General features: G+C 38.3%; 1 protein-coding gene across 2 annotated transcripts in view; it reads right to left on the bottom strand.

Annotated features, from left to right (window-relative positions):
- The window catches only part of megf6.L (multiple EGF-like-domains 6 L homeolog), a 283490-nt gene that overhangs the window by 61232 nt on the left and 203351 nt on the right, over nt 1-18907 (bottom strand). For both annotated transcript variants that reach the window (XM_018226155.2, XM_018226156.2), the window contains 2 exons: nt 2941-3066; nt 1221-1343 (listed from right to left, as the gene is read on the bottom strand). In XM_018226155.2, the coding sequence (XP_018081644.1) occupies nt 1221-1343; nt 2941-3066 (249 nt within the window). The remainder of the gene's footprint in view (nt 1-1220; nt 1344-2940; nt 3067-18907) is intronic.

Raw genomic sequence — 18907 nt, 5'->3', positions numbered from 1 at the left:
TATAAACATGCTATTCCCCTGGCAGCTTTGGGGGGAAAATATGGGTTTTATTATTGACTGCGTAAAAACATTACCCAATGCATTTCAGCTGTATGAACTATACGGTTTAATTATCAGTCTTGGGAAACACCCTTTATATATTCATCCTACTAATTTATCTCTTAAGGTTGCACTCTCCTACACATTTACATCTAAAAAAAACCCCAAATTTTAAATATGGGTTTTTGCATGGAAAAATGATCTGTCCAAATTGAACATTTTATCTGCTGACTTCCCTTCTTGGCATGTGGATACGGATTATAAATAAAGTATCTGTGTGCTTGGCTAGATCACACAGTATATAACTGGTTACATGGGAGGCCCAATGGTCAGATAAAAAGAAAGTTGAGATACCTCTAAAAAAAAAAAGGTAAACTGGCAATTTTGCCACAGGAACATCACTGGCGTAATGGACAGCTTTATCCTGAGAGTGAATCTTATTCAAACATGGTTTGCAAAAGACATTAAAGGTATATTCATAACAGTCGTAATGATATGTAAGATGCTGTTTGTTGACAGAGCTTAACAGGAAAGTTCTCCTTTAACCTTTAGTATAATGCAGATGACAATTATCTAAACAAATTTAAAATAAATTTAATTCTGTTGTGCCTGTCTCTCCGGAGTATAAGCTATTTGATGCTAGGGTCAGTGTTTTCAGAAATTTGTTTTTATGTATTTAAAAAGTGTAAATCGTTTTCAGGTAACACATTTTCTACATCATGCGGAAACATTATTGTATGGTAAACTTCCCCTTTAAAACACATATATATAATAACACTATTACTAATACCTATAATAATTTCTCAGAAAGTATTGGGAAACCCATTATCCTGTTCTGTACTCAGCCTCTGAAATTAACTGAGCCCTAATTTATGTTGAAATCCATTGAGTACAGAGGAAAATGTAATCCTTCTCCTGCCAAGCTTCCTGTTCCAAACATTGTGAGTCTGTGGCTGTATATTGTGCTCATAGAAATTAGTCACAGCAGACACAAGCTGACAGCCAGGCCATTATGAGTAGACTTAACAAGGCTTAAAACACTTATTGGGCCTGGCAGACATTTTATAGCCATTGATTAAAAAGCATGAAGGGGTCTTGCAGCACTAATCTCTCCAGTAATGTTCAAGCCAGATGGTTATGTTTAAGCAAATAATGGCTGCAGTTAAGAATGTGTACTGTACCTTCACACGACTTGCCATCCGCTGATAGTTTATATCCTGGGTGACATGAACACCTGACAAGTCCCCCGTTATTGTTGCACTGGTGCATGCAGCCCCCATTTCTGGATGAACACGGGTTGGTCACTGTGTAATTAGATGACATCAATGAAGAATGGTAAATGACGTTAGGGTAGTTGTGCAGCACAGTTTACCAATTGCCTTAATTATTAATGACCATTTCAACTTGCAGCAACTCTTACCAATCCAAGTAGCGCTGCCATCATTTCTCGACAACTGAATTTCCCATATTTGCTTATTAAAAGTGGTTAACCTTAAGAGAAATTAACTTATACAAGCAAAAATGGATGAATGGTTGAGCTAGAAGATTGACATTTTTACAGGTAAAGCTGTAAAAACTTAAAGAAGCAGTTCTCAACAATTTTGCGAGCCTCACAGTTTGAGAAACACTGGGGCTATCTTACTAAAAAAAGCATGTTAATATTTCAAAGTAGAGATTACTATAATGATCAAAACTAATTGCCGACCGATATATGTCACGTCGCTGGGGATAATTTCCCCTTCAATTTGTGTCTGTATTTTAGCCACCGACCCATTTAGACTGTAAGCTCTATGGGGCAGGGACCTCCCTCCTACTGTGTTTCTTACCACATAGCACTTAAGCTCTGTGTCCTTCTATGAGCTCTGTGTACTGTGTATATTTTTTGTATTTATTGTCTGATTTGTCTTCCCTGTGTGTACTTTTATATACTGTACTTTTATTTATATTGTACTTTTATGCATTGTACTGCACTGTGGCTTCTTAACAGCACTTTACAAATAAAGTTATACTTACATACATACTTATAGGGGCACATTTACTAAGCTCGAGTGAAGGATTCGAAGTAAAAAAAACTTCGAATTTCAAAGTACTTTTTTCGGTACTTTGACCATCAAATAGGCTACTACGACCTTCGACTACGACTTCGACTCGAACGATGCAAACTAAAAATCATTCGACTATTCGACCATTCGATAGTCGAAGTACTGTCTCTTTAAAAAAAACTTTAATGACATACTTCGGCAGTTTAATCCTACCAAGGTACAATGTTAGCCTATGGGGACCTTCCCCATCACTTTTCGAAGGTTTTTGTTGATCGAAGGAAAAATCTTTCGATCGATCGATTAAAATCCTTTGAATCGTTCGATTCGAAGAATTTCATTGTTCGATCTAACGATTTTTCCTTCTATCGTTCGATCGTAGGATTTGCGGTAAATCCTTCGAATTTGATATTCGAATTCGTAGGATTTTACTTTCGAGGGTCGAATTCGAGGGTTTATTAACCCTCGATATTCGACCCTTAGTAAATGTGCCCCCTATTGTTAGCAAACAAAAGATACACTCTACGGTATTGACTTAAAATCACTATTGTGCTAGTGTTGAATTCTAAAGTTTGGAGTTTTGTTTTTACTTGTGCTGCACTATGTGTTTACCAGCAGCACATCGACGGCACGCAGCATGGAAAAAGTTAAAAATTATAGACATGTATTACTAGGGATCACTTCAACTAATTTTCTTATATAAAAGCTTTTTTAGAATTTTTTTTTTTCCAGCACAGGGATTTGTTTTTGCCTTCTCCAAATTGCTGCATAACCTATTAAAGGATCACATTGTGCTGGTGTTAAACAATATTGTGCCGAGAGCAATTTTCCTGGCATGTAGCAGCACATGGCTTTTACTTACATTCACAGTGCTTGCCATCTTCTTTCAGCTGATAATTGTGCCGGCAACGACATTGGTAGTGCGCCACTGTAACCTGCACGCAGTCGTGTTCACATCCCCCATTGGCGACAGAGCAAGAGTACACAGCTAGACAGAATAATTGTAATTAGCTTATTAACGACAGAACGGGTAGCTTGTTTACAAAACAAAAACAAATGTTAAATCGTGTGCTCAAAATAAAATCCCTGCCTCCCTGGAGTGGAAGGGAAAATAACACTAAAGCAAAAGCTGTTTTATTTGAAAAAATAAAAATGACCATTATAAACAAATGTTTTACTATACGATGCACCAACAGAAGTTGAAGAAAAAATGGGGGGACACAGCTTTAAATAGGGCTGCCATTTTCACTAAAATCGAGCTTTAGGCTAGTGGCACATGGGATGTATTCTCTGTCCGTGTTTTCCATCCGACAAAGCAGTTTCCATTAAAACAGGCTTTTTGGCTGGGTGTGGCACCTCTAAACTAAAAACCAGTGGTGGGGAACACACCCTGTGAGCTATGCGCTTTAGGCTAATTTCGCACTTGGCATTTTCTTCCTGTTATCATGTTTTCTATGTGATGCATCTTTTAAAGTGTGGTTGTTCAAAATTTCCTACATTATAGGTTTAAGATAAAGCTACATGCTGACTGTAACACAACTGTGCTGAAATTGCAGGTTTTACACCATGAAATTCATATTCCTTCAATACTTAAAGCGTTTAACAAAATCTGGATAAAAATGTTATCATAGATTTACACCAAGTTTTGTATTTTCGCTATACAAAATATCAATGGATCAGTTCATTACAGTCCTTTTTCCTGGTGGGCTGCTGAAGTTCACATGCAAAACATGTGGCAATGTACAACTTTGATGATATAAGGAAAGCCCAAATCAAGTTTATGTTCACTATTCCTCTCTCAGCATCTGTTTCTCTTCATTCTGTTTTCATGCAGCAGTTGGGTGTCAGATAGTCATTGACAGTTAGATCCAATATATCGTATAGGGGGGCTTCCTTTCCTAGCAGATGTATTAGAGCTCATAAAAATAACTGATTCCAGTAGAAACAACATCTAACAAAATAACTGCCTTTTGCACAAATTCTGCATGTAGAGAGACATGATGCCTGGTGATTTTAATAGAGTGAGTTCTAATACATCTTCTAGGCAAAAGATGCTCCCGTATTAGATATATTGGATCTAAATGTCAATAATTATCTGACACCCAACTCCTGCATGAAGGCAGAATGAAGAGAAACAGATGCTGAGGAGTAGTGAAGATCAACTTGATTATTTCAGAAACGATACAGAATTGTTAATTGTATTTAGAAAGTTTCTTATTTCAGTATGATGAAGCTTATATTAAATTTTTGTGATAGTTACTTAACCCTGCACAAAAATATACAGAATTGCAGTTAATTAGGAAGGGGTGTTTCAGCAGTCAGGCCCAGATTTATGAGAAGGGCACATAGGCCTCGGATTTATTAACACCGAAACTGGAAATAGCTCGAATCTGAAAATACACCATCTAAAATGCCTCAAGGTTAATGGCAGAGGTTCCTTTGAACTATTTGAAGACGTTAATAGCCTTTGTGATGTTTGAGTTTTTTTCTGGAGGGTTTTGCCCGAAAACTCGAACAATTCGTGTGATTCGATTAATTTGAATTTTTCGATTGTTAACCTTGATCTCCCTAAATCAACTTTTTTTCCATTAAAGACATGCACAGTTTCTCGCTTAAAAACATTTATTGGTGCATATAAACCACAAAAAATAACATATCAATATTCAATTCACACACACCACAACGCAGTGTCTCCCCCCCAGTCTGCCTACCTGTTGTTAGCCACACCCTCCTGACGCGTTTCGCGCTATTGGGCGCTTCATCAGAGGAGGACCTCTGATATGTTATTTTTTGTGGTTTATATGCACCAATAAATGTTTTTAAGCGAGAAACTGTGCATGTCTTTGATATTTACCTTGGTTTAATTGGGCCTGTGCACAGTACTCGCTGTATAGACAGCAGCTACCCCATAATTGATTTTGTTTTACTACAACTTTTTTTCCATTCAAGTTTTTTCTTAAATTAGAAACCATTCGAGGTGTGAGTTTATTCGAGTTCACTGGAGGTATAAAAACCGCTAAAATTCGACCTTTGATAAATAACCCCTTAAAAAGCACGTGTATCTGCCAGAAATTAGAAATTATACCTAGAACTCATTTACAAAAATACGTAATTCCCCTTCCATAAGCTCCAAAGCCACTTTTAGTTTTTGCTATCATTTGCATTTATTGTGCAAAGTAAATTCCAATCCAGTACAGTTAATATGAACCATCAGTTATTTTTGGGTGCTTTGCAAACAGCCTATTTAGACTGGATGTCTGCCGTAGTCTCATTGTTTATTCTACTTCGTACAGTACATTACACATGAAATTTTTAAAAAAAAATCCAATTGCACTCAGCTCTCTTAAGGAATTTACAAATAATCTTTGTTGTTGTAGAAGAGCAAAAACAAAATACACTTGGAGGCCTATTTATCAAAGGTTGGATTTTAGTGGTTTTAGATATTTTTGAAACTACCACTAAATTCACAAACTTTAAAACTACGAATATCATGGAATTTATTAAAAGATTAGAATAAAAAAAAGTATGACAGGAAAATAATGCGCTAAAAATTACAAATACATCCAAAACAATTCCTAGAAAAAAAATCTAGTCCAAATTGGTTTAACACAGTCCAATAGGATCAGTGCAACTTCCACTGACTTCTATAGGACCTCAACATATTTTATCCGGGAAGATTTGTATTAGAGGTTTGCATGTTTTTACACTAAATAAATCTTGAATTTTTAAAGCTTTTAAAAGTGGGAAAACCCACACAGTTTTAGAGAGTTGTGGAAAAAATCAAGTTTGATTATTAGTACATGGGCCCTCTAAAGTCCAGGGTTATCCCCTTAGAACTGGTAAGTACAAAATACACATAAAAAATACAAGTGAGTTTTGTCTTGTCTGTGTACATACAGTATGAGCTATAATGGCCATGTAACATTTATTTACGAGTGATTTTTAATCCTTTTTTGAGAGAGGTGGACAGCACCTGTTCTCTATTGATCTCTACTTTATTACAAAGTTCACCTTTACGCAACAAAAGTAATAAAGCTGCAGAGCAACACCTTATTAAATATAAACCCTCAGCCAGTCACAGTTATTGATTTTATAAGGCACTATGGAATATGCCAGTTTTATATAAAGAAAAGATAATAACAAATATCGTGTCCAATTACAATTGTCTATGTGCTTGCTTTCTCTTATATGTAGTTTTGCCTGTGTTGTCAAACTATTTACTAGGTCATGCCAGAGTCCTATCAATTACGGCATTCTGCAACTAAGAAACCTGCATATTATGTGTCAGGATCTGTCCAAATTAGAACAATGGCCTTCACAGCTGTTCCCTTCTGTCCCATAGGAGACTCTATGGACTTTACTTTTAAATCTGCCACCTTACAGTGTATCCTTCTGGGACCAGATGCCTGCAATCTTCTTACCAAGAGACTAGCTGCTCCGTGACTGTTCTCTTTACCCTGAGTTCTTGGCTGCCTGAGTTCTTTGCTTCTGTATGCTAATTCTTCAGTCGCTCCCTGAATTTTCCCCCTTTTTTCCAATCAATTCCATGGTTTTGACTGTCTATATTGTGGACTTGCCTTTGCCTGCTACCCATTTTACAATCAGCAGTTATTATTATTTGCCTCTCAAAGAGATTTCACAGGGGACACTGTACAGATGTTAACCCTACCTGTTTATACCCAGCCAGCAATGCTCTCTCTCTAATTTTATAGGCCATGTGCCTATATACTATATCTCACAAGCGCTTGAAAAAGCTGTGCAGATTCATGGTTGATTCTGAATAAAATAGAGATGCACTGAACTCACTATTCTGAGATTTGGCTGAATTCTGAATCTTTCACAAAGAATTCAGCTGCATCCCAAACCAAATACAGACCCTAATTTTAAAGGGATCCACTGAAAAAATAAATTGCAAAATCCCTTGTTTGTGTGATAAAAAGACATCTTGATTTTAAAGATTCAGTTCGGTCAGGCACTTGGATTCCGAAAAGGCCAAATCCTGCTGAAAAATGCCTAACCGAATCTTGCCGGATTATGTGCTCAGGGCTGCCTTCAGAAATCGCAGGGCCCCATATGAAAAAAATTCCTGGGCCCCCTGGGCTACACCCACCACAAGCCCCACCTACAGGTCCGCCCTCCCCACCCCACAGGTCCACCCACCACACACTAAAAAAAAATCCCTTCCCTGAGCAGCTCAACTGGGACTTAAACTCTGTGACCAATAAGGGAAAGGAATGAACAGAAGATACCTCTCCTTGTGCTCCCACCCTGCCTTCCCGAAGTCAGCAGCTGTCAGAAAGCAGGGGGGCCTGGCTAATCAAGAAAGTGCAGCGTGGCCGGACCCCCCTTACTCTCGGGGCCCCTTACACCTGTACCCCCTGATGGCTGCCCTGTATGTGCGCCCCACAATTTGTTGTGAGCACTGGCCTCAACTCTGTGTGAATGTACTCAAGCACTAGAGCAGGGTTCAGCAACCTTTACTATCAAAAGAGCCATTTTGGCCCCTCTTCCACTAAAGAAAAATAGTCTGGAGCCGCAAAACATAACACAGTTTATAAACTTTTAAAAGTTTTTTTTTTAACTGTTACAACAACAGAATACAACAAACAAATATGCAGTGTGCATGTGTAGGCCTACTTTGAAATTAATTAAACACTGAATAGCCCTATTAAATGCTAATGTTCTCATCTGTTTAAAGGCGAGGGCTATAGACGTCATTAAAATATGCGTCACATCCACGTCTATAGCCCTCGCACCTGCTGAACTGGACTCTGGAGGCTTCTCTCTTGTTCTGAGTGTGTGACCGCGGTAAGGACCATAATGAATCATCTTGCTGCGGCTCGGTCTTGCCTGGGATGTCTATGCAGGCCTCGCACCTGCTGGCGGCATCTTGAGTGTGTGACAGTGGTAAGCTAGCGGTTAGTTTACCACGGTCGCATACTCAAGAAGCCACCAGCAGGTGCGAGGGCTCTATAGACGATGTGACAGGCAAAGCCACAAGACTGAGAAACAGCAAGCAGGATGAAGAGCCGCATGAGGCTCCGGAGCCGCGGGTTGCCTATCCCTGCACTAGAAGGACCAGTCTGACATGACTGTAATGTTCACAGCGCGGAACCGCTGTAACGGAGGATAGCCACTCCAAGGGGAGTGGATATGGTGGGAGCCCAGGGGTGTAGCCATAGGTAATTGTAGGCAAAGACATGATGATGATGATGAAGTAATAGTAGGTTTATTGCAGTCGGAACACAGAAACACAAAAGGCAGGAACAGGCGAAAAGCTAATCAAGGTATCCAGATGGTGAACGAAAAATGGGGAACACAGGAACAAAGGTACTCACTCAGGAAACAAGGTAACAAGGTTTTCAGGAACAAGGCATACAAGGTTTTCAAGGTTCAGGTTCAGGTTCAGATTCAGGTTCAGGTTCAGATTCAGATTCGGGTTCGGGTTGGCAGGTCAGGAACAAACAGAATACATTCAATGACTCCGCCCTGAGCAATGCTCAGGGCGGGGTTTATAAAGGGAAGGTGATTAGGAAATGGGAAACACATGAGGGTAAACGAGGTGGGTGGAAAACAGGCAGATTACCAGAAACAATAGACACAATAGTTCAGGACCAGTCCCGAGAGCCCCCAGTGGCTCATGAGGCAAGTGCTGCAAATCGCCAGAACAACACCACCAGAGTTCAAGTCCCGGGCTGATCCTGACAATGACATTCTTTTCTGATTAATTATTTTAGCCTCAGATAAGAAACTCTATTGTGCAACATGTTTATCACTGCATTTTATGACAGTGTGGATTAGTCCACACGAGATTCGGGGGCAATTTGTCACCCGCGGTTTTTAAAAGCGAGTAGCGGCGACTAGTCGCTCGTTTTGTCTTTACATAGAAAGTATAGCAAATCGCCAGGTACCATGCACACAATGCTATTTAAAAGCGCCAGTAACCTGAAAACACACAGAGACACTTTTCGGAGCGGTAATTGAAAAATAGCAAAGACATAGTAAATTATAGAAAAACGCCTGTACCAAACAGACGAGGAGACAAATAGCAGCGATAATATGCAAAGCGGCATGACGTAGGCCTACGGAAGAACGCACAACGTAGATCCTATGGTGTCAAGTCATTGTCACGTAGTTACGAAGACGCAAAATTGGAATTGTTTGGTCGCGCGACCACACGCTCCATCATCATTCGGGCGCTTTGTTTTGAGGAGGACGCTGTGCGACAGTGCCATAAATATCTGCTGTGAGCCCCCCCCCCAACCTCTTCAATTCTCCCCTGTCCTGCTTCCAGCAACATGTTTATCGTGGCTCCAGTGGGCCCCAAGGGGGTGCAGGTCTAGTGCACTCCCTGCAGTTATGCAACTGGTAAGAAGCTTCTACCTCTGTACCACATATCTTGCATATTGCTTTTTACTTTTGTATCATTCAGTTTATGCTGTATTTTTGGGCAGATGTAGTTCACCAAACATAGTCCATCACCCACTGTTGCAGCAAGGGCAGATGTGCAGCACCATGGACAGTGGACAGTCCACTGGTTGGTTTGCATAATTTATTTTTCAAGTTAGATTGAAAGGACTTCAAGCATATCCTATGGTTGTAGGAAAGTATACGTGAGTTCTGGAAAACAGCGATGGTACTGTATATCTTGTAATATCCCCAAAAGTTTGTCTGCTGGGAGCAATCAACAAGCTGACAGCTAAAGCATGAACTAGAATACAAGTGTAGACTATTTTACTATTAATGGTGATATTAATGACTAGCTCCCAAATCCCTGTGTTTAGCTGAATGGCTGGAAATAAATAAATAAATCCTTCCCTACTATAATTTACATACTGTGAAGTATGGGGGATCACAGAGGGGTTTTTTTCACCAGACATGCAGGCCACTCCAGATTGAAGGTAAAACTTTATCAATTTATTTTTCTCAATTCAGGTTAAGCTTTTAGCAGCAAGCAGTTGTACAGAAAACAAAACAGCTTCACTTCAGCAGTATAAAAGTCCATGAAATAAGAATAGCTTACTTGCCAAACATATAACATCCAGTCTTTAGGGAATAAACTCTCCAGTATTTTAGAGAGACAGCCTTTTCTGTTCAACCCAGCAGTGAGTTACCACATGTGAAAAAACTTCCACCCCTTTCACCTGCTAATCACCTCCATTAAACAACCCTTGGATGTCCAGCCCACCTCTGGCTGGTTAACCCCATGGTGTCTCTTAAAGAGGTAGTTTTAAAACCGAAAGAATGGGGATATATACCAGTCATCTACAATATATCCCCCAGCTTGTACAATACTTAACCCAAGTTTGCCCCTACAAATATCTGGAAGGGTTTGACTAGATGCCACATAATAAACAATGACTGACAGCATTAAGCTTTAAGTGCTTAAGTTAAAACAACTATGGACATATGTCATTCTAAATTTCCATGAAAATACTATTTATGTACCTTGATAATACATTGCTTAAAACCTCAAGTTAATATCTTATTAATGTTGTATGCTATAATGCTATAGCACATGTTATGATTTGTTTCTCTCAGGTGTTTGTTGAAAAGCAAAATAAAAAGTACTGCAATTTGTATGTAAATCTCTGTTCATAGCTCTGTTTCACCAATTGAATTTTATGTCTCTGTAGAAAGCATTTACTGTACAACAAACTACTTGCAATGCACTGGAAATCTTTCGGGGGAAGCAGATGACTTAATAAAGTCAAATGACAGTTAGCATATTTTTCTATGGAGCAGGAAGACATTATTTCAAATGACTGCTACTGAGATGTTTTAAATTAATTTAGTAACTTCTGCAATCTGGAATGCATGGATCCAATTTTGTCTAAATATTATGAATAGTGAAAGTAGTTTCCAGACCCCTGGCATCATCCCTGAATTATGAAGGAGAACAGGATTATGACTATGACTATAAATAAGTAGTGGCAACAACTTCTACATTTTTTTATGGATTTTGATAGAGGGTCGGGTTTGGCTGATTTCTGAAGATAGCAATGGATTAAGTTGCTAAATCACATGGAACAACAAACATAAGAAGAGATGGAGTGAGAGTGAACACATGAGATCAGTTTTTGCCTGTGTGTGTTACTTTAAAGGCTACATAAATGAGGCCTTCTTTAAACATCTATAAAGATATAATCCAGAATGCTCAGGACCTGGGGTTTTCTTGTTTAAGGGTCTTTCTGCATTTTGGACCTCCATAAGTATGTTAAAAAATTATTTAAACATTAAATAAACCCAATAGGATTATTTTGCCTCCAAAAGGATTACTTCTATCTTAGTTTGGATCAAATACAAGCTACTCCTTTATTACTAAGAAGAAAAAGGAAATCATTTTTAAAAATGTAAATTATTTGATTAAAAGGGGATGGCCGTCCCATAATTCAGAGCTTTCTGGATAATGGGTTTTAAGATCCACTACATGTATATGTTTTGGGGCCTTTACTGGAGAACTTAAGAAACAGTTGGGTTCATTATGTATATACTACGGGGAGTAAAATCTTTCCAGCCAGCATCTTGTGAATACAGAGTTACTGAACACAGGCATCAATGTACTCACTATGGAAACATAGGGGCAAATTCCCTAAGCAAGGAAAATTCACCAGCGACGGCTTCGCAGCCATCGCAACACTTCGCCAGGTGTAAATTTGCTATGACAACGCCAATTCCCTAAAGTGCGAAGTTGTGTCCAGGGCATGAAACGATGGCGAATCTTCACTAGCGTTACTTCGGCAATCAAAGCGAAGATGCGCTAGCGTTGCCTAATTTGCATACGGCGGGAAATGATATGGACGTATATGTTTCAGAAAATACATTACATTGCACAAGTCCAGGGAACCTTAATAAATAAAATAGAGTTGTTATAATGCTCTACACATGAGCCCACTGTATAGTTTATGTTCCATATGTTAGAAAATTTAGGGGGGAACCCGGTTACCCAAAACGATTTTTACATACTTTTGCAGGCATATCACTCTGACAAAAGGAAAAGATGCCAGCGTTTTTTGGGACTTAGAAAAACTGCAGAGCAACGTCCCTTTCGCCAGAGCGAAAATTCGTCTGGCGTTAGAGTGCAAAGCAACGTTAGCATCTATCACCTTCGCTAGCCAAGTGACGCCTGTGCCCATTAGGGAATTGGCGAAGTTCCGAAATGACGTCACGCTGGCGAATATTTGCTAGCGTTAGTCATTTAGCCCTTTAGGGAATCTGTCCCAAAGATCTTTGTGCTCTAAAGTCCAGTGCCTATGGGTGCAAAATGTGAGCAACATGGTTGTTTGTATCTGTTTTTTGCAGTTAGCTCATCTGTTTTGTACCTTTACTATAACGTGATGTATATATACAATGAGCATCACTGTACTGTATATGTATGAAACTATGGTACAGGCACATATACAGGTACAGGCAGCTTTTAGCCCTCCAGCTAGTTTCCGGTATCTTATATAGACTGGATGCTGGGAGTATAGTTGTAGTTCTACATTAGCTTAAATGTCGAAAGCTGCCTTCCCTGGTTGCATTCCATAAACATGCAGGAAATAGGTTAAACTAGACAAATCTTATATTCCCAAAGAGAAACAAATGCATGAGACTGTTGAGAAATCTCGTATTACTATGGGATCAAATATTGCCAGATGCTATATAACGGATTAAATCGGAAGACAAACTATACACAGTGCTCTGCTTTATGTTGCATGAGAACAAAATTCCCAAACTTACGAGAGAAATTAATGGCATTTTGGCATGCTGCCTCACTGCATTATACATCCTTCTTTTCCTTAATGCTCTACTTAAAGATGTTTTGATTTTTAATGATCCCCAATGCAATTTTTGGAATTCCGTTTTTACAAAAGGCAATAATGTAAGCAGTCTTTTAACGAAATGCTATTTCTTTGGATGACAAATAACTGTAGCCTGAAAACACCCTCATAAACGCCCTATACTTGCTGCTCTGCAGCTCTTGACAATTATTTCCCAGCATCCTTTGCTAGACAGCAGTTGGCGGTGGCTGCTGGGAATGTTTGTGCCTCTTTTCAAGGGCTAGGTTTCTGCTTTACCAGTACCCAAGCTTGTATTGTGTCAATAATGAAAATTGTATGCACTAAAACACAAACTAGAGACAGCTCGCTGGCCATTTAATAGCTACATTATGTGGTTTTCTTAGTTTCCACAAACATAATTCCTTGGTTTTATCTGAGTCTAAACAGATTTTTGATGAAACCAAGTCATATATTTTGGGGACTTTTCTTAATAACTGGAAAAATCCACATTTTTCCTGGCAAAACTGCATTTAATACCAAAGAGGCTATTAATTCTGGCCTGAAGCCCTGATTGGAAAAAAAAGGGATTCAGTTATGATGATGGCATATATGTAAAGTAAATAAAATACATACGGGGAATGTAATAAAAGTCATTAACGGAAAAACTATTCGCAATGGGAAAAGTTATGCCTTTGCGTGAACAAATTTTGCTTTGCGCAAACTTAGGGGCCAATTCATTAACTTCGAGTGAAGGATCCGAAGTAAAGAAAACTTCGAATTTCGAAGTGTTTTTTGGGCTACTTCGACCATCGAATGGGCTACTTCGACCTTCGACTACAACTTCGAATCGAAGGATTCGAACTAAAAATCGTTCGACTATTCGACTATTCTATAGTCTAAGTACTGTCTCTTTAAGAAATAACTTTGACCCCCTAGTTCGCAATCTAAAAGCTACCGAACTCAATGTTAGCCTATGGGGACCTTCCCCATAGGCTTTCCTACGTTTTTTTGGTCGAAGGATAATCCTTCGATCATTGGATTAAAATCCTTTGAATCGTTCGATTCGAAGGATTTAATCGTTCGATCGAAGGATTATTCCTTCGATCGATCAATCGAACTATTTGCGCTAAAATCCTTCGACTTCGATATTCGAAGTCGAAGGATTTTAATTCCTAGTCGAATATTGAGGGTTAATTAACCCTCGATATTCGACCCATGATGAATTTGCCCCTTACTATAGTTTTTGCGAACCCGGAGACTGTTTAGCGACCACTTCAGACAGTGGAACACCGTTTGGGAATTTTATAGTTTGCGCCATTGCGCAGTCAATGAAATAAAACTTATAACTGAAAAAGTCGTTATGTTTGCTCCAAAATATTACGACACCTTCAAGCTCTTCTTAAGAGTGTGCAATTAAAATTCACTATGCAATAACAGTTTAAGGAACAATATTACATTGCGAGATGTGGATTTTTATTCTTATTGGTGCGAATTGTTTTTTTCTTTGCAACTTTAATTACATTCCCCCGATAAAGTCCAAGGTTTCCCAATCCAATGAGACCCACTTCTTCCTCACTCTACACTGGCAATGAAGACCAGTCAGACAGGGCCTCCGAGTGCCTACCATCAGATCTGCTATCAAGGGTCCATCTCCCAACAAGCAGTACATAGCAATACACATTAATGGCATAGTCTATAGTGGAAATAACAAAGGATTGATGAGATGGGCCCTATGGAAGATCCTCTGGTACTTGTTTAATATAATATGTTAGCTGCCTTAAAACAGTTGCTTGCTGATGCTGCTGACAGATTATCGGTTGCTAAAAATTAATGGACATGGGGAAATGTAATTAATTAGTAGTGCCCACTGCCCAATAAATTGTCTTACAGAGGATATTTGTCCCCAATGCTTATTCGAGTTATTTTTAAAAGAAAATCGAATTTTCCAAGATTTAGTATAGCCCGAAGCTGGAAATAGCTTGAATGTGAAAATACACCATCTAAAACCTGTCGAGTTAATGTAGAAGTCAATGGCAGAAGCCCCTTCAACCATTTAAAGATGTTAATAGCCTTCTTGATGTTTTTCGGCCGGTTTCACTCAATAACTCAAGCAATTCAAGTGAGTTAAGTTACTGTATTTCTACTGAAAACTTGATCAATTTGAGAATTCAAGTTACATTTAAGTGATGCCGACACTAAAAATTTGCTTTTCAATATATTAATCTACATTGAGGGGCATATTTACTTTGCTCGAGTGAAGGAATAGAATAAAAAAAACTTCGACCCCCTACTTCGCCACCTAAAACCTACTGAATATCAATGTTAGCCTATGGGGAAGGTCCCCATTGGCTTGGGAAGATGAAATTACCCAAACATAGTCCAATAAATGCCACAAGCTATATAGTATAGTTTTTTTTTTTCCAATTTACGATAACAAAAAATTGCAGTACCTTTAATTTATGGAATTAAGGATTTAAAGAATACAAAAATTGACCTCAGTGTTATTTTAGGGGTTCTTCAGCTTGCTTGAAACAACACTGAACTTTTAAGCTTAATGCTCAGTGATACATAAGGGCTCACCTACAAATGCAGAAAAAAGTGTGGTCAAACTATGGGGTTGTTTATCAAAATCCTAATTTATCTCATTATTTTCTGAAATATACTCCAATCAAATCTGTATGGGTGATTTCCCCTTATTTATCAACACATTTTCCCAAAAAATTCCAGTTCAGGGAAAAACTTGAAAGAATTGTGAATATTTTTTCCGCCTGAAAAATCAGGTTTTTTTTTATTTTTGCCCAAAAAAATATCAAATATCTTCAGATTTTTTGCAAAAAATCTAGTGCAGATCAGGATATCTTCGGGACTTCGTACATTGATTTATATACAACCTCGGCAGGCCTGAGATGGCTGTTTTTCGGATTCTGACTTTTTCCATCCTCGTGGTATAATAAATCAGGAAAAACTTAAAATTTAGATTTAAATTTTATAGAAAAAAAAACCTTGAATTTTGGCATTTGGACTTTAATACATAACCCCCATAGATGGAAGTACAGGGCTCTCATCTGCCCGCATTATTGATACTAAGGGGCAGATGTATTAAGGGTCGAATATCGAGGGTTAATTAACCCTCGATATTCGACCGCCGAATTAAAATCCTATGACTTTGAATAATCGAAGTCGAAGGAGCACCTTGTGAGGTTCAATCATGTATTTTTTAATGTCAGCTTCTATTAATATGTTTATGGAGCCACTTTTAACTATGAAACTATATGTACGTGTTGGTGTTCTTGTGTGTGACCATGACATCTGCATAGGCTGAGGCTGCTTGTCACTTCCATATCCTGGAAAGCATTTAGTAGACCAGATGCCCTCGGCAAAAGAATAACACGGTAGTTTCATGGCATCTGTCAATGTTTTGTCTGCCAAGCACAGCCTTCTCGTAGCCCCAGCAGATTGCTGCACACTGGGAAGCTAAAGGCTAGACATTTCACAGTCACAGCGACAGAGCAATGTGGAAATAATGTAGTGTTATGATTTCATGCATGTGCCGGCCGGTGTAATTAGAAAGTCGTGTAGCTTGTTAGGCCTGGCTGGGTGGCTGCTCATTCACTGTGCCGTCTGCTACTCACAGCAGTTCAGTTGTACGAGGCGCATATGCCTATTAAGGAACATCTAGGTTAAGGGGAACAACACCTGGTATAATATGTCAGTTTTGTAACACATAGGCACATACACTCAAGTAGGAATCGACACCTTTTATAGAAGAAAATACAGGTATGGGACCTGTTATCTACAATGTTTGGGACCTGGCGTTTTCTGGATAAGGGATCTTTCCGTAATTTGATCTCCATACATTAAGGGGTTATTTATCAAATTTAGAGAAAAAGAAGAAAAATTTATCAAAACCTTTCCTTTTTGCATTAGTTATCAAATTCCAAGGGGTATATTTATCAGAGAGTGAAATTAGAGATCACCACAGTCTGCTCGAGTGAAATACCGCCTCTCTCCAATCATTTCTATGGGCTTTTTAAAGGCGTATTTATGAAAGTGAAAGTTCACCCTTTGATAAATAAGCCTTTAAAAATATACTCAGACCAAATACGCATCGGTTATTTTCCCTAATTTATTAATACATTTTCCTGAAAATTTCCAATTAGGGAAAAAATTATTGGAAAAAATCGTGAAAATCATCTGAAAATTTGTATCATACATATTTTTCGGATTTTTGACCCGAAACTATGAAATTTTCTGATTTTTTCACGAAACCCAGCACAGATCAGGATCTCTTCAAGACTTCTCCCATTGACTTATATACAACCCCGGCAGGTCTGAGATGCCAGATTTTCAAATCCAGACTTTTTCCATCCTCGGGATACAATAAATCCCGAAAATTGGGAGTTTTTGGCATTCAGACTTTAATAAATAACCCTCTAAGTCTACTTATAATTAATTTAAATATTAAATAAACCCAATAGTATTGTTTGGCCCAGAATGTGGATTAACTTTACAAATCTGAATTCGGAGCTGTCTGGATAATGTGATAACAGATCCTGTACCTGTAATCGGCCTTCGTATATTTTTATCTTTTTTCCCCCTATTAATAACATTGGCATTAGGCAAAACTTTAACCAGACGGTAAAATACCAACCAGGTGGCAACCTTACAAATAAATGCTAAGTATGCAATATGTTCTAACAGAACTGAACTGAATCTCTGACCTATTTCTTGACTAGTATCCTTACACCTAAAAGTACAATCTGCTCTAAAATGTACTTTATTCCATATAGCACTTTTCCTTTGTAAACATACTCAATTTTTAGTGAAAACCTTCACATTTCACGATTTTTGAGTGAAATCCTTCAAGTTTCACAATTTTGAGTGGAATCCTTCTAATTGCACGATTTTTGGGTGAAAACATCTGATTTTCACGATTTTTTCGTGAAAACGTTAGAATTTCACGATTTTTTCAGGAACTTTCCGATTTCATGATTTTACACTAATTATGTATCGTTTATCAGCTCCTATAGAATCTGTAAGCAAGTATGTTAGTGCTCATGTACACCAACCGTGATACACCAGCCCACACCAAACCATGGGATACACAGAATATCTCTGAACACATATGATTCATAAATCCTAATGAGGTTAAAAAGTTTAGCAGTGAGTGTTTTCGAGCAGCTGTGATGTATCATTTCGTGCTGTTTGCACACATGTCGCTTCTAAAATACTACACAGATGAATATTATTTCATACACTGCCTACAAAAAATGTAGAACATTCTGCTGTTTCAGCTATCCTGAGGCATATTTATGTAGTTAGCAGACTCTGAAACCAGGAAAAGCACTTGTGTTTGTTGGAACCCTTTGTCCTTAAACATCTGTAGAGCTCATGAAAAACCCTGGAAACGTGAAGAATACATAGTATAGCAGTTTGAGTAATGTATACTTACAGGATATTCTTATTCATGCAGACAATATCTTGTGTATTATTCACAAGAAAAATGCCAGGTTCAATACTCATTTATATATAAATATATATATACCATACATAATAAAAGCATCTCTGTACAGAAATTCTTCAGTGCCGAAGGATCAATTTACTAAGGTAATGAGGCCCACCATATGTATAATCTGTACTGACAGCACCCGCCTGCCATTGTCATAGTCTCGCACATTATTCTACATATTCTATTCTCCAGAGAAAAGCCCATTTTGTACAATGAGATTGATCTAAGATTATGCTGCACGTACCTGTAGTCTCTTAACATCTCTCTCTACAGACTAGGAGCAAATGTAAATTGTTATTGCTTTACTTAATCTATTTTCATATTTAGTAACTAGTTGCCCATAGAAAAAAGCATTACGTTAAATTTTAATTCTGAAGTGAAACTCTCATGTAAGACTGATAAAGGTGTCAGTTCACTAAAGTGGAAAGTGTTAATAACTAAGTAAAATATTAGGATTCCTGGCAATGCTTCAGAAATAGAAACTTTAGTGAATCTGTCACCACTGTGCCATGTTGTCTGCCAGCTGAGAAAGCTTCCCCTCTCTCCCAAGAGCTAGT

Source organism: Xenopus laevis, chromosome 7L (genome assembly GCF_017654675.1).
Source record: "Xenopus laevis strain J_2021 chromosome 7L, Xenopus_laevis_v10.1, whole genome shotgun sequence".
In the NCBI taxonomy this organism is placed as follows: domain Eukaryota; kingdom Metazoa; phylum Chordata; class Amphibia; order Anura; family Pipidae; genus Xenopus; species Xenopus laevis.
The sequence above is the reverse complement of the archived record's forward strand: the minus strand, read 5'-3'. Positions and strand labels throughout refer to the sequence as shown.